This window comes from Carcharhinus amblyrhynchos, chromosome 2, assembly GCF_965287045.1.
Source record: "Carcharhinus amblyrhynchos chromosome 2, sCarAmb.v2.hapA, whole genome shotgun sequence".
NCBI lineage: Eukaryota > Metazoa > Chordata > Chondrichthyes > Carcharhiniformes > Carcharhinidae > Carcharhinus > Carcharhinus amblyrhynchos.
In genome coordinates this window covers 60,654,920-60,682,163 of record NC_137325.1, presented here as the reverse complement: position 1 = coordinate 60,682,163, position 27,244 = coordinate 60,654,920, and the positions used below count along the sequence as shown (strand labels likewise).

The 27,244-nt window shown below is 42.2% G+C and overlaps 1 protein-coding gene across 1 annotated transcript; it reads left to right on the top strand.

Annotated features, from left to right (window-relative positions):
• The first annotated feature begins 964 nt into the window (after nt 1-964).
• LOC145354893 (nuclear receptor subfamily 1 group D member 2-like) lies at nt 965-27,244 on the top strand. Its single transcript, XM_080206496.1, has 8 exons — nt 965-1,245; nt 13,563-13,835; nt 13,988-14,076; nt 17,262-17,406; nt 17,568-18,127; nt 18,416-18,601; nt 20,735-20,945; nt 25,626-27,244. The coding sequence occupies exons 1-8, from the start codon at nt 1,227-1,229 to the stop codon at nt 25,820-25,822; spliced, it is 1,680 nt and encodes a 559-aa protein (XP_080062622.1). The 5' UTR covers nt 965-1,226; the 3' UTR covers nt 25,823-27,244.

Here is a 27,244-nt window from a genome sequence, read left to right as displayed (position 1 = left end):
AAGGATGTTGCCTGGATTGGGAAGCATGTCTTATGAGGATAGATTGAGAGAGCTCGGCCTTTTCTCCTTGGAGAGATGAAAGATGAGGGCTAACCTGATAGAGGTGTATAAGATGTTGAAAGATATTGATCGCGTGGATAGTCAGAGGCTTTTTCTCAGGCTGAAATGGTTGCCACAAGAGGACACAGGTTTAATGTGCTGGGGAGTAGGTACAGAGCAGATGTCAAGGGTAAGTTTTTCACTCAGAGAGTGGTGGGTGCGTGGAACGGGCAGCCAGCAACAGTGGTGGACGTGGATTCGATAGGGTCTTTTAAGAGACTTTTAAATAAGTACATGGAACTTAGTAAGATAGAGGGTTATAGATAAGCCTAGTAATCTCTAAGGTAGAGACGTTAAGCACAACTTTGTGGGCTGAAGGGCTTGTATTGTGTAGTTTTTGTATGTTTCTAAGTCTCACAACATCAGGTTAAAGTCCAACAGGTTTATTTGGTAGCAAAAGCCACTGGCTTTCCGAGCACTTGCTGCTCCTTCTTTTGCTACCAAATAAACCTGTTGGACTTTAATCTGGTGTTGTGAGACTTCTTACTATGTTTACCCCAGTCCAACACCGGCATCTCCACATCGTAAAATGTGGCAGCAGGTAAAAATAGCTTTGGTGAGCTTTTGAATTGGCAAGTCTGCCTGGACCCAACATTTGTGAGAGTCCTACCAGAAAGTGTTGAGATATTGAGAGAGGGACAATTCAAAAATCACTGAGGACTTCGATTGGATTGTCAGCAGATTACTTAGGTGGATTTAAACAGCTTTCTGTGTTCTCCCCGGGCCTTGTTTTTGTTTGAAAGAAGCCTGCAGCCTAGCTGAGTATGGACTTGTTTTGGAAAGTGTGTCACTGGGGCAAAGGGAGAGACAGGCAGAGGGGGCGAGGCTAATACAGAGCGGATCACGTGGGAAACTGTAGCAGCAAAGCAGTGAGACACTGAGTCATTGCTACATGAATCCGGATTCAACTACTAGCCAGAAAGGCACTGCACTTCAGTGCAAATATAATACACTGACAGAGCCGAATAGAAGATTCAGAAAGTCATCCACAGCGACACATATGGGGTTTGAGAAACGGGGAGACATCGCGACCGAAAAGTGGGGGCTCGGAGGCAAATCTTTTGTTTCGAAAGGAACCTTTTAGTAAGATTGCTCGCGGAAAGCGGAGTTTTCCCGTCGTTGATGCGATGGATGGCACCGGTGCAGGTAAGATATTTATTTTTCTGCATTGTGTTTTCCCTCGCCTCCCTATTGCGAACGCGGTTCGAATAAACTCAAAACACAATTATAAAAAAATGGATGAAGCGGGTGTTTCTGTTTACTCCGTTCAGAACCTAAATTCGAAAAATTGCTAAAATTAAAGGTGATCGATCATCAATTGGGAGTAGTTATTGGAGGATTTTGCGGGCAAATAGCTAGAATTCACCGCGGCTGGAAATCGAGGGCGTTACGAAATGTTTATTTTTTAGCTTGTGGGATATTTTGTTTCATTTTGGCCATTTGCAAAATACTAATTTCAAAAACGCTAAAAAAAAGCGTGCTGGATCATCAGTTAGAGAGTGGTTACTGGAGGTTTTTGCAAATAGCTAGGATTCACTGCACCTGGAAATTGGGAGAGGCTTAAGACTATTTATTTTTGACTCAGTAAGATTTAGTTTTTTGGAAGCCGTTTGCAAAATAAGTCAGTTTTTTAAATGCTCTCCCTCCCCATCCCCCCAGAAGGTCAGTGTTGCCTGTTGGCCCCTTCCGGGCTGTTCCAGTCCTGCAGCTCCTCACATGGACCTGCTCTGCTACCCCACGTGCGCCTTGTGTTTACGCTGCCCGAGCGCGACCCGCCATTGGCTGAGCGCGGCCCGCCTGACGTCACAATCACAATGGAACATCCCCCGGAGCTCGCGGCGGCCGCACGTGACCCGGAGCGGCCCCGTGTTTGTGTGACCCAGATTCTGCCGCGAGGCTGCGCTTTGTCAGCAGCACGTGTCCTCCCCTCCTGTCGAATGGCAACAAGCGCTGCCTGGGAAAGGAAACAAATGTGGCAAAGAGTGTAGCAAACAGACCCTGTCCCGCCGGCCAGCAGAGGAGGGGATAAACCTTACCCAGCAAACAGACCCTGTCCCGCCGGCCAGCAGAGGAGGGGATAAACCCTACCCGGCAAACAGACCCTGTCCCGCCGGCCAGCAGAGGAGGGGATAAACCCTACCCGGCAAACAGACCCTGTCCCGCCGGCCAGCAGAGGGGATAAACCCTACCCGGCAAACAGACCCTGCCCCGCCAGCCGGCAGAGGAAGGGGTAGGCCTGCCCCACTAGCCGGCAGGGGAACAGACACTGCCCCGCCAGCCAGCAGAGGAGGGGACAGATCCTGTTCCGCCAGCCGGCAGGGGAACAGATCCTGCTCGGTGAACAGATGCAGACCCGCGCGAGAGCAGGGGGAACTGACCGTGTCCCGCCAGCCACAGGGGATAGGATTTCAGGATTGGAGTGGGCTGTGTGAGGAAGGGGGTGGGGTGCTGAGGTTTCTGTCAGCTCAACAGGGATTTCGCACCTTGTCAGAGACAGACCCTTCCTCCACTCCGACCACGTTAAACAACGGGGTGGCATGGTGGCACAGTGGTTAGCACTGCAGCCTCACAGACCTGGGAGAGATGTTTGTCGGTGCAGGCTTGATGGGCCATATGGCCTCCTTCTGTGAATATAAAGCAGAAAAAAACCTTGTCCCGCAACCAGCAGAGAACACCATCAGTTGTCAAAGCAATTGGTTGATAACCCCATGTACACATGCGCTTTAAATAAAGTAGGCACTTTAAAGTCAACAACGTTAACTTATATGCTGTCAAACTTAGATTTGAAACAAACTTTAGAAACATTTTGGCCCAATTCTACTCCCTAGTTTATGGGATTCATTGCTCTGGTTTTCTGCATAACCTTATTATAGCTGATCTCCTTCAGCATATATTTCTTATTCATTTACAATATTAACAAGATTGCAGGTGAAGCTGACATTTATTATCCTTTAGAAGATAGTGAGTGAGGAGCCATTGTGCTGCAGAGCTTTTGCTTTGTAGCAAACAAACAGTGGATGCATTTTGATATTGTTTAGGTTAGTGAGCCATCCGCAGAGTAGGTAAAGTGCTGAGGTAATTGAGTGCTGGATGACCATAGGCAATATGGAATAGTACTGACTTTTAATCAAACTCCAATGGTTGTAGAAGTTTTTGTCTGTTTAAATCCTTTTACATCACACTTAACTGAAAGATTATATAACTGTGCCTCGGACAATTTTATGAATTGGATAGTGGATGTTAAATTTTGAAATGAAAATTATAAAACAAAATCCATTGCTGTGATATTTCAAGCTATATTGTCCTTTTAAATGAAAGACTAAAATTATTTTCCATAGTTGGTCATAACACAGTTTGAAATAAACTTTCAAGAAGATATTATTTTAGCAGATTTAACCATGTACATATTGGCTGTGATTAGTTTTGACAACCTTAGTGGATGGAAGATGATAATGATCTAGATTTTGTGATAGTCGTGATAGCAAAACAGCCAGTGTTTGCTGTCATTACGACTTTGAAACTGACAACTACTTCTGGTAGTATCCAGAGGTTTCTGTCAGTGGTTCCCTGCTCCTCTTCATGGTGCAGGAGCCTTCATAGATTTTAGAAATCACTTGATTTGACATGAACTTCCACTTTATGCCTCAGTCTGGCTGTACACCCCAAAAAGTTACACCTTGTTAACGAGTATCATAGAATCCTTACAATGCAGAAGGAGACCATTCAGCCCATTGAGTTTGTACAGAATCTCCAGTAGAGCAACCCACCCAGGTTCTAACCTCATAGCCCCACATATTTACCCTGCTAATCCCCCTAATCTAGACATGGGGAGAATGTGCAAACTGCACACGGATGGTCACCCAAGGCCGGAATTGAGGCAGCAGTGCAAACCACTGTGCCACCGTGCCGACTAGTATACTGGCTTTTTAATGGCTTATTAAGTTATAATTACTTTTGGACAACCTCTCTGTCCCTTAAAACAAACTAATTTTACATTTGTGGAATATCAAATTCTTCCCATATAAAAAAGTTGTGTACATTTTTAATATACTTTGAAAGTTTGTTTCTTCCTTAATCTTGTGTATGTTCCAGACAGCATATTTCATTCTGTGAGATGATTAAGAAATGAAGGACAGTCTGCACATTTTCTTCCTGGTTCGGAGCAATGTGAGAATTGTACAGTGTAATTGCTGGAGTTACTAACCTTACTTGGTGACGTTACTTCCTGGGTGCCTGTAGATCGCTTTTCCTTGGTACCAGAGTCAAATTAAGATTGGCTAGAGAGAAATTCATGACATAGAGTACTAGATCTTTATGGGCATCTTTCATCTGCTGCTGTTAGTTAGCTCAGGGCTTGACTTTTCTAACACATTCTGTGCCCATCCTGCACATTATACCTCCTGTGAACATGAAGTTGTCCAAAACTCATATCCTTGTCTTAACTTACAACCAGCTCTGTTCACCCATCACTTCATACTCATTGACCTGATCTGGTTTCAGCAGTAAACGATGTCTCAGTTTTTAACTTCTCATCCTTGTTTTCCAGTTGTTTGGTAGCCTGATCCCTTCCCTATCTCCATATTCCTTTCAGTCCTCCAATTTACCTACAATCCTCTAATTCAGGCCACTGGAGCATCCCTGACTTTAATTGCACCTGCTGTACCTTCAGCTGCCTTGGCCTTCAGTTCGGAAATTCCCTTCATTAACCCCTCTGATTATCTACTTTGCTTTTTTCCTTTAGAACATTCCTTAAACCTCCCTATTTAACCAAACTTTTGGTCTTCAGCCTTAATATTTCCTCGTGGTTAAATAATATAAATTGCTTAGTAATGCTTTGGGATGTTTTATTACTTTCAAGATGTTGCATAAATTAAAATTGTTGCTGTAGACCTGAGGTCATGAGTGGACCATACCAGATAAGTATTCACTTAAAGACCAATCTGGTAGTTTGTGATTGCCATTACTGATACTCGCCCTTTATTGCAGATTTATTTAATTAACTGAATTTAAATTCATCTCTCATGGTGGGATATAAACTCATGTCTGCCGTTATTATTCTGGAATACAAGGCCAGAAACATAACCACTATCCACTGTGCTCCAATTATGTAACTGCCTAGTAATTTTTGTGAGGGTAATAATTCTGTTATTTTCTGCCTTGTATTATTCTCTGCTTAGATTTGTTGGAATCTACAGCTCTGACAATGCATGATGTTTCATAATGTTTCAAGGCCAGATCAGCCTCTATTCTGTGAGTCACTTTCCACCCTTGTCCCACCTTTCTGCCCAGCCCTCTTTCCTATTCCCTCCCTTCCTCCTGTTGTCTGAACTTTCTCTCCGAAATCTTCAATGTCCTCCTCATCTTGCTGCTTTGCAGTAATGTCTAATTACGGTCTAATGTTTTACATCAGCAAGTTCCCAAAACTTAATGCAGAACCAACTTTCAATTTGTATTGCACTCCCTTCTAGCCCAAGAAGAGCGAATCTTTCATAAGAACATAAGAAATAGGAGCAGGAGTAGGCCATCTAGCCCTTCGAGCCTGCCCCGCCATTCAATAAGATCATGGCTGATCTGTCGTGGCTCAGTTCCACTTTCCCGCCCTCTCCCCATAACCCTTAATCCCTTCTCTTATCAAAAACCCATCAACCCGCTTCTTAAAAATATTTAGCGAGGCAGCCTCCACCACTTCAACGGGCAGAGAATTCCAGAGATTCACCACCCTTTGAGTGAAGAAGTTCCTCCTCAACTCCGTTCTAAACCGCCTCCCCTTTATCTTGAGGCTGTGCCCCCTAGTCCTACTGTCTTTTTTGAGCGGGAAGAGTCTCTCCACCTCTATCCTATCCATCCCATTCATCATCTTATACGTCTCAATGAGATCTCCCCTCATTCTTCTAAACTCTAACGAGTACAAGCCTAGTTTATTCAGCCTCTCCTCATAGCTCAATCCCCTCAACTCCGGTATCAGCCTAGTAAACCTCCTCTGCACTCCCTCCAGGGCCAAAATATCCTTGCGCAGGTGCGGCGCCCAAAACTGCACACAGTACTCCAGCTGCGGCCTCACCAATGCCCTATACAGCTGCAGCAAGACCTCCCTACTTTTATATTCAATCCCCCTCGCTATGAAGGCCAGCATCCCATTCGCCTTCCTGACCACCTGCTGCACCTGCAAGCTGGGTTTTTGCGATTCATGCACAAGGACCCCGAGGTCCCTCTGCACCGTCGCCTGCTGCAGTTTTTCGCCACGTAAGTAATAGTCCTTCCTACCATTCTTCCTACCAAAGTGGACCACCTCACACTTGCCAACATTAAATTCCATTTGCCATTTCCTGGCCCATTCGCCCAGCCTATCTAGATCCTTCTGCAGACTCTCCACACCCTCTGCACAATTTGCCGTTCCCCCAATCTTGGTGTCATCAGCAAATTTCGACACCCTGCACTCGGTTCCCTTTCAGCCTCCTTTAAAACCTCACAAACTCAGTCTCTTCAGAGTGAGAACTTCCTGCTGCATTCTCTGTGGTGAATAATAGAGTCAGCGTTTTCTCTGCTTCAGTTACACTACTATTTACCTCTAAGTCCTGCCCTCTGCCCTTCGGATGGCTGCAGACCACAGCAAACCAACTGTTGTTTGCGATTTTCACTGATTCATAGGGAAGTCTGTGGCTTGATCTCAAAAACGGCTTCCTGTTTCCCATGGTAATGTGAAACTAAGTAGCCTTATACCTAGGTAGAAAGACTAATTAGGAATATAGAAAGAGGAGTTGGCCGTTTAGGCCATCGAGCCTGTTATGTCATTCATGAGATCATGACTGATCTGTGGAGCATCCCTTATTACCTTTACTTAACAAAAATTTATCTACCTCAGATTTAAAGATTGCAACTAGCATCAACTACCATATGTGGAAGAGAGTTCCAAACCTCTATCACCCAATGTGTGTAGAAGTGCTTCTTAACATCTGTCCTGAACAATCTGCCCCTAATTTTCAGATTATGACCCCCAGTCCTGGAATCTCCAACCAGTGGAAATAGTTTATCTATTTATCTACCCTTCATTTCCTGTTAGTGTCTTGAAGCTGAGTATCAGATTACCCATGGCCGTCTAAATTATAGAGAAAATGGGTCTAATTTGGAAAATCTCTTATAATTAAACCCCTGGAGTCCATGTATCATTCTTGTAAACCTGTGCTGCCCTCCCTCCAAGGCCAGTATACCCTTTCTAATTTGATTTTTGATTTGATTTATTGTCACATGTATTAGTGTACAGTGGAAAGTATTGTTTTTTGTGCGCTATACAAACAAAGCATACTGTATATAGGGAAGGTAAGGAGAGTGCAGAATACAGTGTTACAGTCATAGGGAGAGTGTAGAGAAAGATCAGTTTAATGCAAGTAGGTCCATTTAAAACTCTGGCAGCCAGGAAGGAGCTGTTTTTGAGTCGGTTGGGATGTGATCTCAGACTTTTGTATCTTTTTCCCGATGGAAGAAGGTGGAAGAGAATGTCCAGGGTGCACGGGGTCCTTGATTATGCTGGCTGATTTTCTGAGGCAGTAGTTCCCAGATCTGCTTACAGTACTCCAAGTGCAGTCTAACTAGGGTTTTGTATTTGATCCTCACCCCCTTTCATCTTAGAAGTAAATTAACTATTTACAGCATAGTAAATTAGCTATTTACAACCCAAAATTAGTAACATATTTCTACGGCTTTGTCAGCTCAGAGACTGCTATCGTTGTCTCCAAGTGTAAAGCAATCTAAGCCTTCTTTCAATCAAGTCGCCCAGGCAGAGTGCAGAATGGGTCACAAGATCCATTTCATTTACCCGAAATTTAAAGGTACATTCCCCAAGTATTATGTTATGAAACTCATAATTATAACAATAAACCATGGGTGAAGAGAGGGTTTTAAACTAAATAACGGGGCAAGGGATCAGATCTGGGAAGATGTATAAATCAAAGAGTGGAGACGAGGCAAAAGAGAAATATTGTTACAGGAAATGAAAAGCAGACAGGAAGGGATAGGGGTTTAATACTAAATCAACAGATGAGACTGAGGTAATAAAAAGATAAAGTTAAAAGCTCTATTGGAAATGCATGTAGCATTTGAAACAAAAGAGATGCACGTAAAAATAAATAAGTACAATTTGATAGCCATTACAGAGATGTGGCTTCAGGAAGCCATGGTTTGGGATCTGAATATTGAAGGGTAGACGATATTTAGGAAATATAGGAAGTGATGAAAAGATGCGGGATGGCTCTTTTAGTTAATGATGGTATTAGCTGAATGGAGAGGTGTGACCAAAGTTGAGGAAACCAGGATGTGGAAATGGTTTGGGTAGAGATGATAAATGGTAAAGGCAAGAAGTCATTTGTGGGAGGGTGCACAGGTCATAGTTGGATGGAGCATAAAGGAAGAAATAATTGAAGCTTACCAGAAAGGCATGGCGGTAATCATGGATAATTAGTTTACATTTAAACTGGAAAAGATAACCTAAATGGGATGTTCAGAGAATGCTTCCAGGATAGTTTCTTAGAATAGCATGTTCTGGAGCCAACCAGAGAGCAGGCTGTACTAGACCTGGTATTATGTAATAAAATTGGAAGAATTAAGGAGCTCATGGTGAAGGTACCCCTAGATAGCAAGAACCATACTATGATTGAATTTTATATTCAGTTTGATGAAGAGAGAAGTGATTCTGAAACTACGGGGAGATTCTCCCAGCCTGCTGCACTGCTTGAGCAACACAGCAATCTGGGAGACATTAGCGACAGCTGTTTCGCAGACTTCCTGCTAGGCCTCATGGCCTCTGTGTGTTTCCCAGGCAAAGATTTCTGATGTAGTCAGCTCCGTTGCTGGAAATCAGTGCGGAGCTGATAATCATAAGAAAATGTTATGTAGTAATTGACATTTCCATATGATTAGTGAGCTTGGATGGAATTCTCCTGGTCTGCAAGCATGCACCGCTCCCCCTGCTCTCTTTACTGGGAGACGCTACGACAATGGATGAATGAACACTGCTCAACAATCACCAGGCAAGAGTGTTCTCTTTCTGTTGGGGAACACTTCAGCGGTCATGGGCATTTGGCCTCTGATCTACGGGTAAGCGTTCTCCAAGGCAGCCATCACGACAACGCAGAGTTGCTGAGCAGAGACTGATAGCCAAGTTTCACACACATGAGGACGGCCTCAACTGGGATCTTGGGTTCATGTCACACCATCTGTAACCCCCCACGACTTGCCTGGGTTGCAAAATCTCACTAAATGTCCTGTCTGGAGACAATACACATCTCTTTAACTTGTGCTTAAAGCTCTCTCTACCCACAATGTCTGTACCTTTAAGACTTGATTACTTGTAAAGAGTCGCATTCCGACCATTATTTTGTAAATTGAGTTTGTGTCTTTATATGTCCTGTTTGTGAACAGAACTCCCATTTACCCGACGAAGGAGCAGTGCTCTGAAAGCTAGTGGCTTTTGCTACCAAATAAACCTGTTGGACTTTAACCTGGTGTTGTGAGACTTTTTACAATATTTCACTCCAGCAAGGTTTATTACTGCTCCCCACTAATGTGGAACAGGTGGCCTGACCCTGCTGGAAGTAGCAGAGGCCATTGAGGCCCAGGAGGTCAGGGATAAGTGGGGGGGGCTGCTCCTGCAGTCTGTCACTGCCCAAGGAGTAAACAGGCACTGCCCATGGTGGGGGGAGAACAGGGACAGGGAGCCTACTTGGGGGGGGTGCAATCATAGGGGGGAACCTTGTCACTCTGCAATCGGGATTGGAGGGGGAGGGAGGAGAGGTGATCAGGGCTGGCTATCTGGAGAGGGGTGGGGGAAGTGATTGGGGTTAGCGGGGGTGGGGGATTGGGAGAGACGTTGGGTTTGATGATTGGGGGCTGGCCATGGAGGGGTCGGTGTTGGCACATTGGGGTTGGCTGGAGAGGTCTGGGAGGCCAGCGATTGGGGCGAGCAAGGTTGGAAGGCCAGTGGTAGGGAGTTCTGGGGTTGGCCAGCGATCTGGAGGCGGTGGTTGGTCACTGTGCGTGTGCTGACTCAGCTCGGACAGATTGGCGCATGCGCAGTGGCCCACTCAGTACTATGCTGCTGGCCTCTCGGACGTGAATAGGTCCTGCCCCCTGCTTTCCAAAGTGAATCACACTCAGCACTCTGATGCACAGAGTGTTGGAGATTCATTCTAGAAATTGCACGTTTAAAAAAAACAGTGGGACTTATACCCATTTTCCCTCATGTTGGGAACTTCGAATTTTTTGGGGCGAATTCCAGCCTATGTTTTTAAACTTAAATAAGGGCAGTTATGACAGTTTGAAAGCTGAGCTGTCTAAAGTGAACCAGTAAATTAGGTTCAGGGATAGATCAAAAGAGATAACAGTGACAAACATTAAAGGGGATACTTCAGAATGCTCAGAGTAGGCATTTTCCAATGAGTGAGAAAAAGTTCAAGGAACAGACATCCTTGGTTAAAGATGGTATTAAACTTAATGAAAAAGCAGATAATCATGTAAAGACAGGTGACAGGTCAGAAGATTGGATAGAATTGTAAGGAACAGCAAAGGATAATTAAAAGATTAGTAAGGAGGGAAAGGTTAGAGTATGAAAGAAAACTCACCTTAATTATAAAAATAGATAGATTTTTAAGTAAATATTTAAAGCAAGAGAAGAGTTAACAAAGTGAGCATTAGTTCCATAGAAAATGCATCTGGAGAATTGATAATGGAAAATAAGGCAGATGAATTGAACAGGTATTTTTCATCAGAGGATATAAGCAACAATCCAGAAGCAGCAGGAAATGGAAGGGAGGAACTCAGGAAATTTACTGTCTCAAGAGAAATGGTAATGAGTAAATTGGGAATTATTGGGTAACAAGTGCTTGAATTCTGATTTTAAAAGATAGATCTGGGTGCCTTGGTGCATGAATTGCAAAAGGCTACTATGCAGACATAACAAGTAATTAGATAAGCTAATAGAAATGTTCTTTATTGCAAGGGAGAATTGAATACAAAAGTAGAGAGGTTATGCTTCATTTATAGTAGTGCACTAGTCAAGCCACATTTAGAGTATTTTGTAAACTTTATTGGTCACTTAAAGATGGATGTAAACGTATTGTGAGCAGTTCAGAGAATGTTTACCAGACTAATACCTGGATTGTGGAGGCTTGTCTTATGAGGAAAGGTTGGACAGGCTCGGCTGGTATCTGCTGGAGTTTAGATGAGTAAGAGATGCCTTGATTGAAATGTACAACGTCCTGACAGAGTCGATGTGAAGAAGGTGGAACCTCTTGTGGACAATCTAGAATTAGGGGACACTGTTTAATAAACAGATGAGGTGAAATGTTTTCTTTCAGAGTGTATTGAGTCTTTGAAACTCTCTTCCAGTGAAGGTATTGGAAGCAGAGTTTTTGAGTATTTTAAAGGAGGGGTGGATAGATTTTTGGTAAGCAATGTTATATCCTAAAACCATTATACACAATTGGGATGAGTTACATGCACAAACTACAGTGTCATTCCCTCTCTGCCATTTCCATGAACTGATATGAATTCTCCTAGTGCACTATTTTCTGTAGTAACTTGGTTGTTTTTTTTAATTTCATGAATAAGCAGATTTGAAATTACTATCAGATTCAGCCATGATCTTATTAAATGGTAGAGCAGGCTCGAGAGGCTGAATGGCCTACTGCTGCTCCATGTTTGTATGTAAATTGGAACCAAAGATTGGCAGGCAAAAATGCAATTGATTGCTTTTCAATTGGAGTTGGTTTAGGTACAATCATATTGTGTTCCCATAAAAAGTGTCAGGAAGGCAACCAAAATCACAACATCCTGGATGCTGAAAGAGATACAGGGCAGAATTTTCCGGCTGTGTCCGTGGATCATGGCCCACCTTTGTGTGGCCCGTGTTCCACCCATTACAATTCCTGTGGTGGACGGGACAGGAAATTTCCACCCAGAGAGTAAGGTGAAGCAGTAAAAGAGAATACATGACAGATGCCAGGTTGATAATACAAATGAGAAGAAGGTTGAGTTAAGTTCTGAGGGAGAAATGAGAAAAGGAGAGTATAATAATAGAGTAGCAGCTAACATAAAGGGCATCCAAAAGTTTTGTATTGACAGATAAATAGTAGATGGGTAATGTGAGGAAGTGTGATTTAACTAAGCATCAAAAACAATATATGGTGAAAGAGGGCATAGCCAAAGTACTTACTGAGTACTTTACACCTGTCTTAGAAAGTACTGTCAAAGTCACAGGAAAAGGAGGTAGTTGAGATGCTGACTGTATAAGAAATAATAAAAAGGGTGTACTCGAAAGGCTGGTTTTACTTAAAGCAGATAAGTCACCAGGTTAGGATGGGATGTATTTTAGATTGATGAGGGAAGAAAGCGTGGAAATTGCAGTGGTGCTGGCCATAAACTTGCAGTCTCCTTGTATACTGGAGTTTTACACGTCCAAAAGGAGATGTAAAGATCAACTCAGTTACTACATATTGTCAGGTTAACTTTGAAATGGGAAACATTTAGAAATGATAATTCTGGACAAATTAACGTCAGTGGGACAAGTGGATTAATTAAGGGAAGGAAGCATAGATCTGTTAACAGCAGATTATGTTTAGTTAACCCATTTGAGTAACAGAAAGAGTTGATGGTGGAATTATCGTTGATCTGGATTATATGGACTTTCAAAAACATTTTGATAAAATACCACAATATGTGACACCACAATTGGAGTACTGTGTCCAATTCTGGGCACCACACTTTGGACAGATGTGATGGCCTTAGACTTGCTAGAATGGTGCTAGAGACAAGGATGTGGATAGATTGGAGTGGTTGTGGATATTCTCCTTGGAGCAATGAGGTTTGAGAAGAGATTTGATGGAGTTGTTCAAGATCATGTGGAATTTAGCAAGAGGAGATAGAGAAAATCCAAAACTGTTCCCTTTGCAGAAGAGTCCAGATCTAGATGACGTAAATTAAGGTGATTGACAAAAGAACCAACGATGACATAAGGTACTTTTTTTTTACTCAGCCAGTGATCTGTAATGTACTGCTTGAATGAGTGGTGGTGGCAGATTTAACTACGTCTTTTGCAAGGGAATTGGATTACCTGAAGGGGAAATAAATGTAGGACCCTGGGAAAGGACTGGGGCAGTGAATGAGACTAACTGGATTGTTCTTGCATAGAGCCAGCATTGGCTTCAAGGGCCGAATGGCTTTCTTACATGATTAAGTACTCTACAGTTCCAAGGAAAAAGAGATTCTTCTCTGGTCTTGTACTTCCTCGCACAACATTTCAGATCTGGGTAGACTAAATTGATTAAATGAAACCGAAGAGAAATAAAGTGTGGGAAACATTCACAGCACCCCTTTGAAAAAAGAAAGTTTGAACAAAGTGTGAAGGACTTCTGATCTGTCCTTTTAACTTATATAATTGTTCTCCATTTCATTTTTTGTTTGTTTTAATGCAGGTGGTGTCATTACATATATAAGTTCATCAAGTTCCAGCTGTAGTCCTGTCTCTTATCACAGTGACAGTTCGGAGAACAGTTTCCAGCCAATCTCGTCTCCTGTTCCATCATCACCTAACAGCTTTGTATCCGATAACCACATCCCCAATGACATGCTTGCGGATAGCTGTGCATTGAAACTAGGAGTCTCCAGCAACATCCAGATTGCATGTTCAGCTAAAGGGGATGGACCAAACACAAGCCCTTTGAACAAAAGTACCAGTGGCATTACTAGTGAGTTGATAACGCTATTATAATAACATGATCACAGAATTATTGAATTATGCTGTTTTCAAATCTCAAAATCAATAGAGAAATATAAACTTAACTTTGTAACTAATAAGGTGTTTCTGTTGTTATCCTTTTGGATCCTTATTTTCTTTTAGAAATTAATGGGATGATCCTTCTGTGTAAAGTCTGTGGAGATGTGGCATCCGGATTCCATTATGGTGTGCATGCATGTGAAGGTTGCAAGGTAAGGCACGGTCTCTCTTTGAATAATGAGATGTTTCGAATAGATACTCATAAAATATTCCGAGCAATACCTGTATACTTATTGGACCACTATTTGAATCAATGGAATTGATTGAAGTACTAATCTAAAAATTTTCCAGCATGTTGATTTGATTAATTATTGTCGCATGTATTAACACACAGTGAAAAGTATTGTTTCTTGTGCACTATACAGTCTTCATAGAGAAGGAAACGAGAGAGTGTAAAATGTAGTGTTACTATCATAGCTAGGGTGTAGCGAAAGATCAACTTAATGCAAGAGAAGTCCATTCAAAAGTCTGATAGCAGCAGAGAAGAAGCTGTTCTTGCGTTGGTTGGTATGTGACTTCAGACGTTTTTATCTTTTTCTCGACGGAAGAAGGTGGAAGGGAGAATGTCTGGTGTGCGTGGGGTCCTGAATTATGCTGGCTGCTTTGCTGAGGCTGCAGTAAGTGTAGACAGAGTCAATGGATGGGAGACTCGTTTGTGTGATGGATTGGGCTCCATTCATGACCTTTTGTAGTTTGTTGCGGTCTTGGGCAGAGCAGGCTCCATACCAAGCTGTAATACAGCCAGAAAGAATGCTTTCTATGGTGCATCTGTAAACGTTGGTGAGAGTTGTAGTTGACATGCCAAATTTCCTTATGTGCTCCCATTATTGTTTGACTGAGGACAGCGAGTTTACATTATACTGTAGCAGAACCATGATTTATTAATTGAAAATTATTGTAATGTCCACATCCCAGATTGTTGATCATGTGTGACTTATTGTATATTAGGCAGGCTATAACATTGTTTTATTTATTTTGCTGAGTTAGATAACTTGGGCTCATAATGTAGGTTCTTTCCTTGGGGATGGGGGATATCTGAGGATTTACGATAAATCACCTTTTCTTTGAATGCATGCTTTCAGAAAGCAAGACTGGCGTTTGTTGTACTTGAGAAGGTGAAATCCATGTAGTGAGGATGAGCTCTTAAGTAAGGTGTTTCAACACAGAGAAGATGGGGGAACAATGATATATGCCTGCCTCCAGATGGGGTGAAATGATGGTGGGTCCCATACAACTGTTGCCCTTGTCCTTCTTGGTGAAGGTCACTGGTTTAGGTGTTATTGAAGAAGCCTTGCTGAAGTGCATTCTGCAGATGGTACACACTGCGTTCATCGTGTGATGTTGAATAAAGAGATAGGTATTTATACTCGTGCACAAGATGCTGTTAATCAAGGGGATGGCTTTGTTGTGAATGTTGTCAAGCTTTGTGAGTGTTGTTGGAGTTGCAGTCATGCAGACAGGTGGATGGTGGATAGGCTTTGGGGAGTCAGGAGGTGAATTACTCATTATAGAATTCTAGCCTCTGATCTACTGTAGTAGCCACTCTATTTATGTGACTGGTTCTGGTCAGTGGTAATCTTTTTAGGATGTTGATGGTGAGAGACTGACTGATGGTAATATTGTATGGCATGGTGAGATGGTTAGGCTATTTGTGTTGGAGCTGGTTATTGCCTGACTCTTGTGAATGTTACTTGCTGCTTATCCAAGATGTCAGTTGTGTAGGTCCTGCTGCATGTGGGCACATGTTGCTTCATTTTTGAGCTTTATAAATAGAACTGAATACTGCAATCATCAGCAAACCACTCAGTTCCTCTGACTTTGTGAGAGTGGAAAGTCATTGATAAAGCAGCTGATGATTGGGCCAGTAGTTTATGTACTTATTTTAATGTGTAAATGTATGTATCAGTAATAGACTTGCAGCCAAATTTTCCAGAATGCCTATGTTACTAACTTAGTCCAGAGTCTTGGCCTTGACAACCTTGTCCCATTTGTTGACTACAATCTGCATAAAAAATATTTCTTGACTCAAGTCGTAAATTTACCTTTCACAATTTACAATCTGCACTTCTACATGGCAGATCTAAGTGTGTTATTCCCAGGCTTACTTTATCCTGTTGTATATTATATATCTTCTGTGAAGTCCTTGCTTTGAGTCTTCGAAGAAGGCATAGAGCCCTACAGTGCAGAAGGAGGCTACTCGCTCATTGAGTCTGCACTGACCACAGTCCCACCCAGGCCCTATCCTCATGCATTTGCCCTAGCTATTTCCCCTGACACTAAGGGGCAATTTAGCATGGCCAATTCACCTAACCTGCACATTTTTGGACTGCGGGAGGAAACCTGGAGGAAACCCACACAGACATGGGGAGAATGTGCACACTCCACACAGTCAGTGACCCAAGCCAGGAATCGAATCCGGATCCCTGGTGCTGCGAAGCAGCGGTGCTAATCACTGTGCCGCCCCCCCGGAATGCTTATTACATTGTCAGTCATAGCTCACTCAGTCGGTCAATAGGGTGTTATGATTCTGTTTGAAACATTCATGTTTAAAAAGGAAATCTGAAATCCCAGCAATTGACCAACTCAAAAGTATGCCATGGCCCTTTGAAATTCACTTTAGTTCTCCCCAGTGTCCCAAGGTAAGATTCTAACAGAGGCTTTCCATTAGGTTTTGGCTACATGGATCTCCAATTTTTCAGTACAGGCTTCCTGACTATTGATGCCTCAGTTCCTTTATTGGGTTGCCAGCAAATGCCCAACTGCCTTCCCACAGATTTCCAAGTTAACTCCCCTGACTGCTTTCTGCCCTTAGGCTCTGTGAGGAACACTCTAGATTTCTTTCACTAGCTGCAAGCTCAAGCAAATGTTCCAGCTGCTTTTCCCTCATTAAATCCAAACTGAGAACCCCACATACACACCATGTGATGAATGATGAAGTTGGTAAGTGTCGGCCTAACTGACTTAATATTCATTTCCATTGGCCCTCCCCATTCTGTGAGTTGCAGCTTACACAGGACCGAATCTCAACTGTCTGTTCCCAAACAGAGATCTTTGCTTCTGTCAGCAAGCGCACATATAAATTAAACAAAATAACCTTTCAATCAAGGCTCCACTCTTAAGTCACTATCTCAATGGCAATGTGGCATATTTTGTGATATTATGCAGCGTAAGATATCTCTCTGTAGGTTATATCATTAGCACTTAACTTAAAGGAGCACGAACTAACAAACATTGCAGACTGTATGTTTGAAACTAAAGTTTTGGACAGTTACAGCTACAGGCCACCTGGTGCAGATTTTTCTTTTTGGCTTGAACATTCTTCATCTCATCTTTTTAGGGATTTTTCAGAAGGAGCATTCAGCAGAACATCCAATACAAGAAGTGCCTGAAAAATGAAAACTGTTCCATAATGAGAATGAATAGGAACCGGTGTCAACAGTGTCGCTTTAAGAAGTGCCTGGCTGTTGGCATGTCCCGAGATGGTGAGTCCCTTTGCAGTTGGGAACAAACTTATTTTGTAAGATACTGAAAAGCATAAATCAGGTGTTACCATAATTCCTAAATGTTGGAAGATAAATTTGCGATGGACATTATCTCATCCACTATAATATTGAAAACCTTTGAATGGTATATTCTTTTGCAGCTGTTCGATTTGGACGCATTCCTAAGCGTGAGAAGCAGAGAATGTTGATTGAAATGCAAAGTGCAATGAAAAACATGATGAATAATCAACTGAATGGCTACCTGCAAACAAAGATATTACAAGATGAGACCTCTTCTCTACAACTGCAGCCAGAGAGACTTCAAAACGTTGAAGATGATGTAATTGGTAGAGTGACTAAAGCCCATAAGGAAACTTTTTTCTGTACTCAAGATAAGCCAGACAAAATGCTTGAAGCCATACAGTTCCAGAACAGAGAAGGTCTTCAGAAAAACAATGATGATAACTGGATGATTGGTTACCCCACAAACGGAGTTAATGGAATCCACTGTTTTAACAATGCAAACCAGCCCAAAGCCTGTAACACAGATAAGGTTAATAACCAAATGTTTTGTCCAAATGGTCACACAGATAGATTCATGAGCAGGCATTGTCGTATTGTTTCCAATGGATATACACAAAATGCATTTGCAGAAGATGGATTTTCTCAAAGTAGCACCACATATGGACATTCTTGGCCCACAGAAAGAAGAATGCATCTGGTAAATATGCCATCTGTACTGAGACAAGGGCCGTACTTTTGCAAATTGATTGACTATTGGGATGTTTACTCATTTGAGAGTTCCCAAATAAGATCAGATAATGATATTAAGAAAAGAATTGTTCATATTTGCAAAATAATCTTAAAAGTATGACTTAATATTGCAATTTTCTTATTACAGTTTTGAATAGAAATTAACACACTTACTTAAATTTAAAACTTGTATTTACTTAAATTTAAAACTTGTATTTATGATTTTCATATTAAATCTTGGCATTCTTTTGGCCAGGTGTGCCCAATGAGTATGTCTCCCTATGTAAACCCTGATAAATCAGAGCAGGAAATCTGGGAAGAATTCTCCATGAGTTTTACACCTGCAGTTAGAGAGGTGGTAGAATTTGCAAAACGAGTTCCAGGATTCAAAGATCTATCACAACATGATCAAGTTAGCTTGCTTAAAGCTGGAACATTTGAGGTATGTGCAGAAGATTTTTTTCATTTCCAAATATTTCATAGTTGTTGAAGCACCAAATGATCAGAAATTGTGTTAATTCAGCACTAGTAAATAGTCTGTGCTTTGACTAATATAAAGTGCAATATATCTAGTCTACATTTTTATCAGTCATTCGATGAATGGATAACCTTCATGTGCAAGCCAGTATGTGTTAGGCTGTTTGATTGTTGTGGAATAGAAGTGAGAACAAGATATAAGAATGGTCCTAACCTCACCTTTTTGAATAGGAGCAACTGGATTAAGGGATGTTGTGTCCTATTGTCATTCCACTGATGAGGATTGGCTCAGGGCATTTGGATCCAAACACTGGCCTTTTTGTGGTTTGTGTGGTTCAGTATGAACATTATAAAGGCCTTTGAACATTTCTGCAGAATTTCCATTGATGATTTTGGACAGATTAGAGCAGACATTCTGCTGGGATGGGAGAACGGAACTTTGGTGGATCACTGAAAGGGCAGAAAGTAGGTTATTCCTAAGTCCCTCCCTATGTGAAACACAGATTGGAGCATTTTGGAGGGGGTAGTGACTCTGCCTTCCACCCATCCCTGCCTCCAATGTTTGCTTTGCAGTTTGACTGGCAAAATTCCAGATAATCCTTGAGATTTGTGCTCTTGAATGCTCACACTAGGCCAGTAAAAATCATTGCAGCAGAATGTTGACTTCTGCTGTTTGCCAAGTAAAGATCTGTTTCAGTGGCTATGATCCAACACTACTCCTTCCAGCAGCAGAGTAGGGAATTCAGAATTTCAGGTTCGTACTCTTTCTACTGCGATGGTAAAGCATGTAAGTAGATTTTGTGTCTCATATTGTTCAGTATCATCCTAACCTAAGCATTCATTTGCAGCATATAGCTAATGTCCTGCAACGCATGGTAATTCCGAAGAGAAAGGTCAGTTAGCGTTCAGACACCTTTTGTTAGACTGAAATATTATGTTCCAATTAAGAATAGAAATAAGAATCCATTTGCTAATAATTCTGGAACTGGATGTAGCTTGAGAATGTAAACCCCAGGGACACCCCCCTGTACAATATTTGTTTCCTTCCCATGCATGTCTGAAACCAATGGTAAGAAAATACGAACTCCACCGCCACCCTCCAACCCAAAACCACCAAGAAAAAACATTCTTGAGTCTAAACTGAAAGAACCAGAATTAATATTCCAGCCTTGACCAATTTTATAGGGAATTTTTGGGCTCAGTAGTATTTATCAGTCAATTGTGACACGAATATTTACATTTTGTTTGCTAATGATGAGTATTTTTGGATGGGGGAAACATTAGGCTGAATTTTCCTAGCCTTATGGAGATGGGGAATTTGTCATTGACTTGCATAAGGTCAATTCTCTGACATGTTACTGCCTTTATGCATTTTTCTCCGAGGCAGGACCCTAGCAGTGACATCTACATGTCCTACAATAGCAGGTAGCCAATTAGGGTGCTTAATATGATAGTTAGCTCCTATTGTGGAATTGGATTGAAAATTTTTGGGCAGCATGTGCCTCTGCTCTGTAAGGAGCCCATAAATGGAACATAAGTGGCTACACAGAGGGAGGTTTGAACGGTGAATGAGGCCTTTTATTAAGTTGCGAGCGTTAAATGCAGTGCTCAGGATTTCTCAATGAGAGGGCATATTATAATAGCCACTTCATTGAGACTGATATCTCCACTAATGTACAATGGCAGTGCTTTACGCATCATCATCGGTGCCTCCATGGTGTCAGCTGCTGCTGCTTCTGCTGGCCCCTCAGCCACATCCACACTGCGAAAAGCAGCTGGCAACCCTCCCCACAAGCCGTGCTGAACAGACTTCTCCACTTTGGAACCCCACCACTGTCCCTAAGTGGACTGGTCTCCCAGAGCAACTTCCTAAATGGCTGCCTAGGGGAAGATCAAATCCAACATCTTGATACAGCCACTGTGGGGTTCTTGACCTGGAATTTAGGCCACCATTAGGATTGCAACTTGCGTGGGAAAATTCAGAGCATTGGAATTGTAATTTTTAAAACCCTTTATCTTCATTTAAAAGTTCATTCATGTTATAACCAGAGTCTTGCTGAATGTTGTGCTGATGAATACTGGTTTCTGTCATTGACAGGTACTAATGGTACGCTTTGCTGCTTTATTTGATGTACATGAGCGAACAGTCACATTTCTTAGTGGAAAGAGTTATGGAATGGAAGAGCTACAGCTACTGGGGGCTGGTGATCTGTTAATCTCCATGTTTGAGTTTAGTGAGAAGCTTAGTGCCCTACAGCTCAGTGAGGAGGAGATGAGCTTATTCACAGCTGTTGTCCTGGTTTCTGCTGGTAAGGAAATCTACTATAATTGTGTCTGATCATTATTATTGTCGGTGTCAGGAGATGATGGACTGTACGCAGGGTGTATGTCTCTCTGTATTGAACATCACCTGTTATTGCTGTAGAAGCCGTTACACAAGTGGCAATCTCTTGTGCGGATGAATATTGGCCTGTGTTCAACTGACGTTTTTTCTTTTCAGTGGGCTCTCTTTTCCGCCATCTGGTCATTTAGTTGTCCTCTGCCTTTTCTACACCCTTCGTGAAGCTTGCCTTCAGGAACTTTGGTCAACAGTGAGGACTTCCTATGCAGTGATACTGATCCTTGTCAACTTGGAGTCTCCAAGACATCCTTGTATCGCAGATGTGGATAGCACGCCCACTGTAGAGGGTGTCTTTGAGGATGCAGCTGTCATCCATTTGGCTCACATGACCCTGCCAACAAATTCCTGCTGACTCAGCAATGCATACATGTTGGGGTGCTGATGGCATACAAGTGCCAATTTTAATGTTGCTAGTGTGGAAAATAGGTCATTTTTCTGGATGAATGAACTATAAATAATTCGAAAAATAAAACAAGCTCAGAAGAACAAAGAACAAAGAACAACCCAGCACGGGAAACAGGCCCTTCGGCCCAACGAGCCCGCGCCGCCGCATCACCCTACACCTATTCTACCCTGCGTGTCTACGAATGGAACCCTACTCAGTCAGATTCAGGGAAGAAATAGTGTCAATTTGGTAAAAACCGATTAGCCTAAGAGCACATCTTTGGGGTGTGGGAGGAAACCGGAGCGCCCGGAGGAAACCCACGCAACCACAGGGAGAATGCGCAAACTCCCACAGGCCCAAATCCATGTATCTGCACAGCCAGCAGTGCTAGTCACTGAGCTGTTGCGGCGCCCGTCTACCGGTCCAGGATCAAGCACACACACCGACATGAAGTACTAGGCCACTCCTGGAACTTCCAAGAGCAGCCCACGCACGACCCGCCGTGTGCATGCCCCTCGTTTGACACGAGGTGGACCTTGTGTATTAAGTACTTTTTTGAAACTCCTAAAAAAAATTGATGTAACAATAATTGTGATGCTGTAATTTCTCAGATCTTTTGGATCCCTTCTTGCTGTGCATTCCAGAGCTAAATTGGATGGCCCCGGAAAGCAGGTGTGGGGATAGCGAAACATGATTAACCTATGTTTGCTGATCACAAAGCAAGCGTGCCAACGTAATGCTGACAAGAACGATCTCAGCATCCATCCAGTGATAACTGTACTGTTCATTGGCCAGAACTGTCCAGCCAATGTAGTGAATGCCAGCACCACTTAAAACTAGTCTGTGCAGAAGTTAAGAGGGAGGTGAATTGTGACTGGAGCAGTTTCTGAGAATTGGAGAGAATTTAGAATCTGACTTGGGGATCAGGGGAGGAAGTGGGTTCAAAATTTTCAGACTCTGCACAGGAGGAGGGGGCGAAAAGGAGGACAAGATGTCCTGTATCCAGAGTGGGGAAGGAAGCCCTCAAGACTGACAGTCGAAAAGCAGTGGAAGGGGATAGATATGGAAGTCAGTGGCACATATTGAGATCCAAGAATCTGGATGCATGTTCCTAGAAGTTCAGTGACAATGTCTGTGAATGCCATCTGTAATATGATGCCAACTACACCAATAGCTTTGGATGTTGCTGAAATCATCACACTCACATTAGTTACCAACAATTCTGTCTGATCTAACAAACAGACCTCCATATATTCAGGTTTCGCCTCACCCATGGAGATGTGCTGACCTTTATTAGGATGTCCATTACTTAAGCTGTGGCCAAAGGCAGGACTGAAACAATTAAGGATGATGGTATCTTCATACATAATCCTCTTTCAGACTTCAAGTTGACGGATGAGAATTGCTGCACGTGAAGTCCTTGCAGCTGATCACAGTACCTGGAGACAACCGTAATCTCCTTCATGTCATAATTTACAAGCTGTGGTTCACATACAGAAGTTCCTCTTGCATTTCCTTTTCTCCCCAGCACAAATTTACTGATGTGTCTTTCTCCTTTCATATCTCCGAGAGATGCAACCTGGTCAGACAATGGAGGAACACCAAGAAGGGACTGATGATGAAAAATCAGTACTGTCACTTGATTTTTACACTTGCACTGTTGGCTCACATTTTAACAGCACATATTTTTGAAGATAGTAGGAGCTGGAATCTGCATGTACTTTGGTACTGGACATGAGAGGCCAAGATAGAAAAGATGTCGGGTTGATGGAGGAAAGGGTTATTTATGGATCCTACAGGTAACCAACAAAAGACTATTGGGTGTGTACAGTGAAATGTTCAGTGAATTAGGAATCCTGCCAGAAAACCACGGCTTCCAGTGCAACAGGCAGTGCAGTCATTCAGCATCTGAGTGTTAAAATGGGAGCTTGGGCTTGTAGGGTGTCATTAGTAGTCCAGCAATTTGCCCTCCCTGGAGCATAAACTATGCTGTTTTCTTCCAAGCAGACATGACTCTTCCTCCCAGCCCTGCCTTTCACCAGTGCCTTTGCTGTTCCTGTTAGCCAGCCAACCCAAACAGCTTCTGCCCTTGCCAAAACCTGCTAATCACAACCAGGCTTTCTTTGGCCAAAGCAATCTACATTCTCCTCTACCGAAAGTCAGCAGTCTTCCTCCGGCAGCCAGAGGAGGGGTAGCACTGTTTCAAACCACTAGGACAGGAAAAGGCACATGATTGACAGGCAGGAAGACAATGCACAAATGATTAGGTAACTTCTGCATGCAGTATGTCATGATTTCATTTATAAATTTGGTTTGTAATGTTTATGCTGACTTTTGTTTTTGCGTTGAGGTCATTGACAGTGGCAGAGTATGATATGGGACTTTTTTTTGACAGGGAATTGGATTTAGGGTTACTTGTGTCAGACTCAGATGAATTCTGATTTTGCAGACAGAAAAGGTTGCCTCCTTTCTTCCTTTTTCACTTTCTACTCCTCCACCTCATCCTCCTGTTCATTAGTTGCATTGTTGCTGATGGTAAGAAATGTTCTCTCACGATGAAGAAATTGTGCAGAATGCAGCAACACAAATCACACCAACTCGATGTTGAGAGAATGAAGTTCTTTTCAGTTCTGACGTACAGATAGCCGAACTGACTTGCAAAGTCCGCAGAGCTATGTGTGCACCCTGCACCGCTATGAACTCTCGTTCACTTTGCCGGTTTTTCTCTGACAAGAAATAATGACAGTAAGAAGTCTCACAACACCAGGTTAAAGTCCAACAGGTTTATTTGGTAGCAAAATCCACTAGCTTTTGGCGCACTGCTCCTTCGTCAGATAAGTGGGAGTTCTGTTCACAAACAGGGCCTATAAAGATACAAACTCAGTTTACAAAATAATGGTTGGAATGTGAATCTTTATAGATAATCAATCTTAAAGGTACAGACAATGTGAATTGGGTTCATGTCACGTTATCTGTAACCCCCACGACTTGCCTGAGCTTGCAAAATCTCACTGACTGTCCTGTCTGGAGACAATACGCATGTCTTTAACCTGTGCCTAACATGCTGTCCACTCACATTGTCTGTACATTTAAGATTGTTTACCCCAGTCCAACACCGGCATCTCCACATCAAGAAATAATGAAACATAATTATCTATCCTTAAGTGGAGAGTAATGATGAGCTTTCTCACAGCAACAAGGGCTCTAAATGGTGAGAGAAGTTAAGCATCACAATTATTACTACACTGGCAAACTGCACATTGTCTCCAGCTCCAGAGCTGAAAAGGTTTATTGTCACTATTACCTTCATGGGATCGCATAAGAACATAAGAAATAAGAGCAGGAGTTGGCCATCTAGCCCTTCTAGCCTGCCCCACCATTCAATAAGATCATGGCTGATCTGAAATGGATCAGTTCCACATTCCCGCTTTCTCCCCATAACCCTTAATTCCCCTGTCTATCAGAAACCTATCTCCCCGTAACTTAAATATATTCAGCGATGTAGCCTCCACCACTTCAGTGGTCAGGGAATTCCAGAGAGTCACCACCCTTTGAGTGAAGAAGTTCCTCCTCAACTCCGATTGCTTTACATTGCTTTACTCCTCTTCCCACTCTGTCTCCTTTTTCTTCCAGCAGCTTGTCCTGCCTTATCTGGCTACATTTCATTCTCTGAGTTATGCTTTACTCCAAAGGGAATACCTGCTAATGTACCTATGTTTGGAAGCTACTAATAACTGAAAAAGCCCTTCAGCACTTGCCACACCACTCCTTGTACATTGCTGCAACCTGAAAGAACAATGAAAAATACCAAAGACTTGTAGAATTGTAGTAATAGAATAAATCAGTCAGCAACTAACCTAGCTATAGTAGTTGATGATTCCTTTGAACACCACTGGTGAGAGGTCCATCCTACTATTGAGTGTCTGTTACACACTGATGTAATGATCTATCTGCATGCTGACTTCAGGTGGACATTCATTGTGCACGTGCTAACTGTTGAACTAGATTTTCCCCACATGGATGCCATTTTGAAGCTATTATGCTCTAAAAACAGGCACAATTTCTCACTGTATCTACTTTGCTTTGTAGTAAGACACTTAGTTCATTTTCTAGTCATTAAAATCAATGCATTGATGAAGTTTCCTCATTGAAACAAACATAATTGATTTTTATTTGATGTTGAATTGTTTATTTCTCCTTTAGATCGCTCAGGAATAGAAAATGTCAACTCAGTGGAGCAATTGCAGGAAACTCTCATTCGGGCGCTCAGAACCTTAATTATGAAAAATCATCCTAATGAATCCTCTATCTTCACAAAGCTCCTATTGAAATTACCTGACCTGCGTTCTCTTAACAATATGCATTCAGAAGAATTGTTGGCCTTTAAAATACACCCTTAAATTTATGAACGTGTTCTTCACTTTTTGTTTCTATTTCTGTTGTTGTATATTTATGTGAACAAGTATGCATATTTATGTACATATAAAGTGCATTTTTCTCCTGCATTATTTTTGAGCTATAAAGGGAGTAATATAATCAAATATTGAAAATTAGAAGTATACAGAAGATATTAATTAAAATATATTTTGGAATTTTAACTTGTATGTCACCTGAGACTATTGAATATGTATAAATATGACTCAGTGTTTACATTTCATACTTGAAATTATTTAGGTAATTATGACTCCACATGTATTTTTTTTACTTTAGAGCTTTAACATTATAAGTTCATGTTCTGTGGTGCTGTGTCTTAATATCAGTGGGACAATAAGAGCACAGCTTAAGGAACCTGGACTGCATCCTCTACTGTATAACTAATTTCCTGTCCCATTTTAAAATTTGTAACAGCTTGGCAGTAACTAGCAGAGTTTGTGATCAATGTCCAGTTCTCTTCTGGTGCTTCAGTTTTTTAAAAATCACTAAATTGAAGCGCTTGAGCAAAAAATTGCAACTAGCATGTCTATGTGTCTTATCTTTGTTAGCTGCCGCATCCACTGATAGTGAATCTACATATAACGCAACTGTTCTTGTACCTGCGTAACATTTTAAAGTTTAATATTGTCCTTCTGGATCGACTACTGTAAAATGTGCTTTAATCTATTATTATTTTTGAATGTGAATCAATGCAGTAAAGTAATGGTTTGAAATGCAGTGCACTTTCTTTTATTCTTGTCTGTGTGTTATGTAATGAGTCAGTTTGATACTCGAAGGTCACCATCTGATTCCTCACCATAGCAGGCTGTTGGATGCAAAAAGGATGATTATGTGTGTATTAAGATGAGATTATTGGGAAAAAGATCAAGAGCTGAATCCCTGGTTGATATTGTTATCCCGTCCTCTTACCCTTGAGAACTGACTGTATCTTGACTGCAGGCATGCTTTGGGTTGATGAAGTGGCGGTTGGGGCTGGGGGGAAGAAGTGAGGTGCATGTATGAAATATGCTCATGTACTAGTGCTTGAGGCCCAGGGTATTTTAACTGCTGAACATCATCAACATGCTCTTTTTCAGCTGTCTGCCTGAAACCAACTGAGAAGTGCGGCAGAGACTGCTGGCCAGCACTTAAGGAAGCAGATAAGTCATGGAGATCTGATTTCAGGAGGGAGTCCTGGGAAGTAAGTGAATTATCTAGGTCATTGGACACCATGAGGGAATTTTCCCATCCTGCCCACCACAGGAGTCATAGTGGGCAGAGGGTGGACCATGCAAAGGTCCATTGATTTGGGTGGGATTCTCCAGTTTTGGGGCAAGCATGGCCAGAGAATCCCAACCTCTGACTTTCATTTAAGGTGTCCACTGGAGCACTGCTGCTCCCAGCCACAG

What these genes read in the sequence shown, in the direction of transcription:
- LOC145354893 (XM_080206496.1), top strand. An exon ending in TGTTGGCATGTCCCGAGATG is followed by an intron (nt 17,407 to 17,567) that starts GTGAGTCCCTTT and finishes ATTCTTTTGCAG; the next exon opens with CTGTTCGATTTGGACGCATT. An exon ending in TTAAAGCTGGAACATTTGAG is followed by an intron (nt 18,602 to 20,734) that starts GTATGTGCAGAA and finishes TGTCATTGACAG; the next exon opens with GTACTAATGGTACGCTTTGC.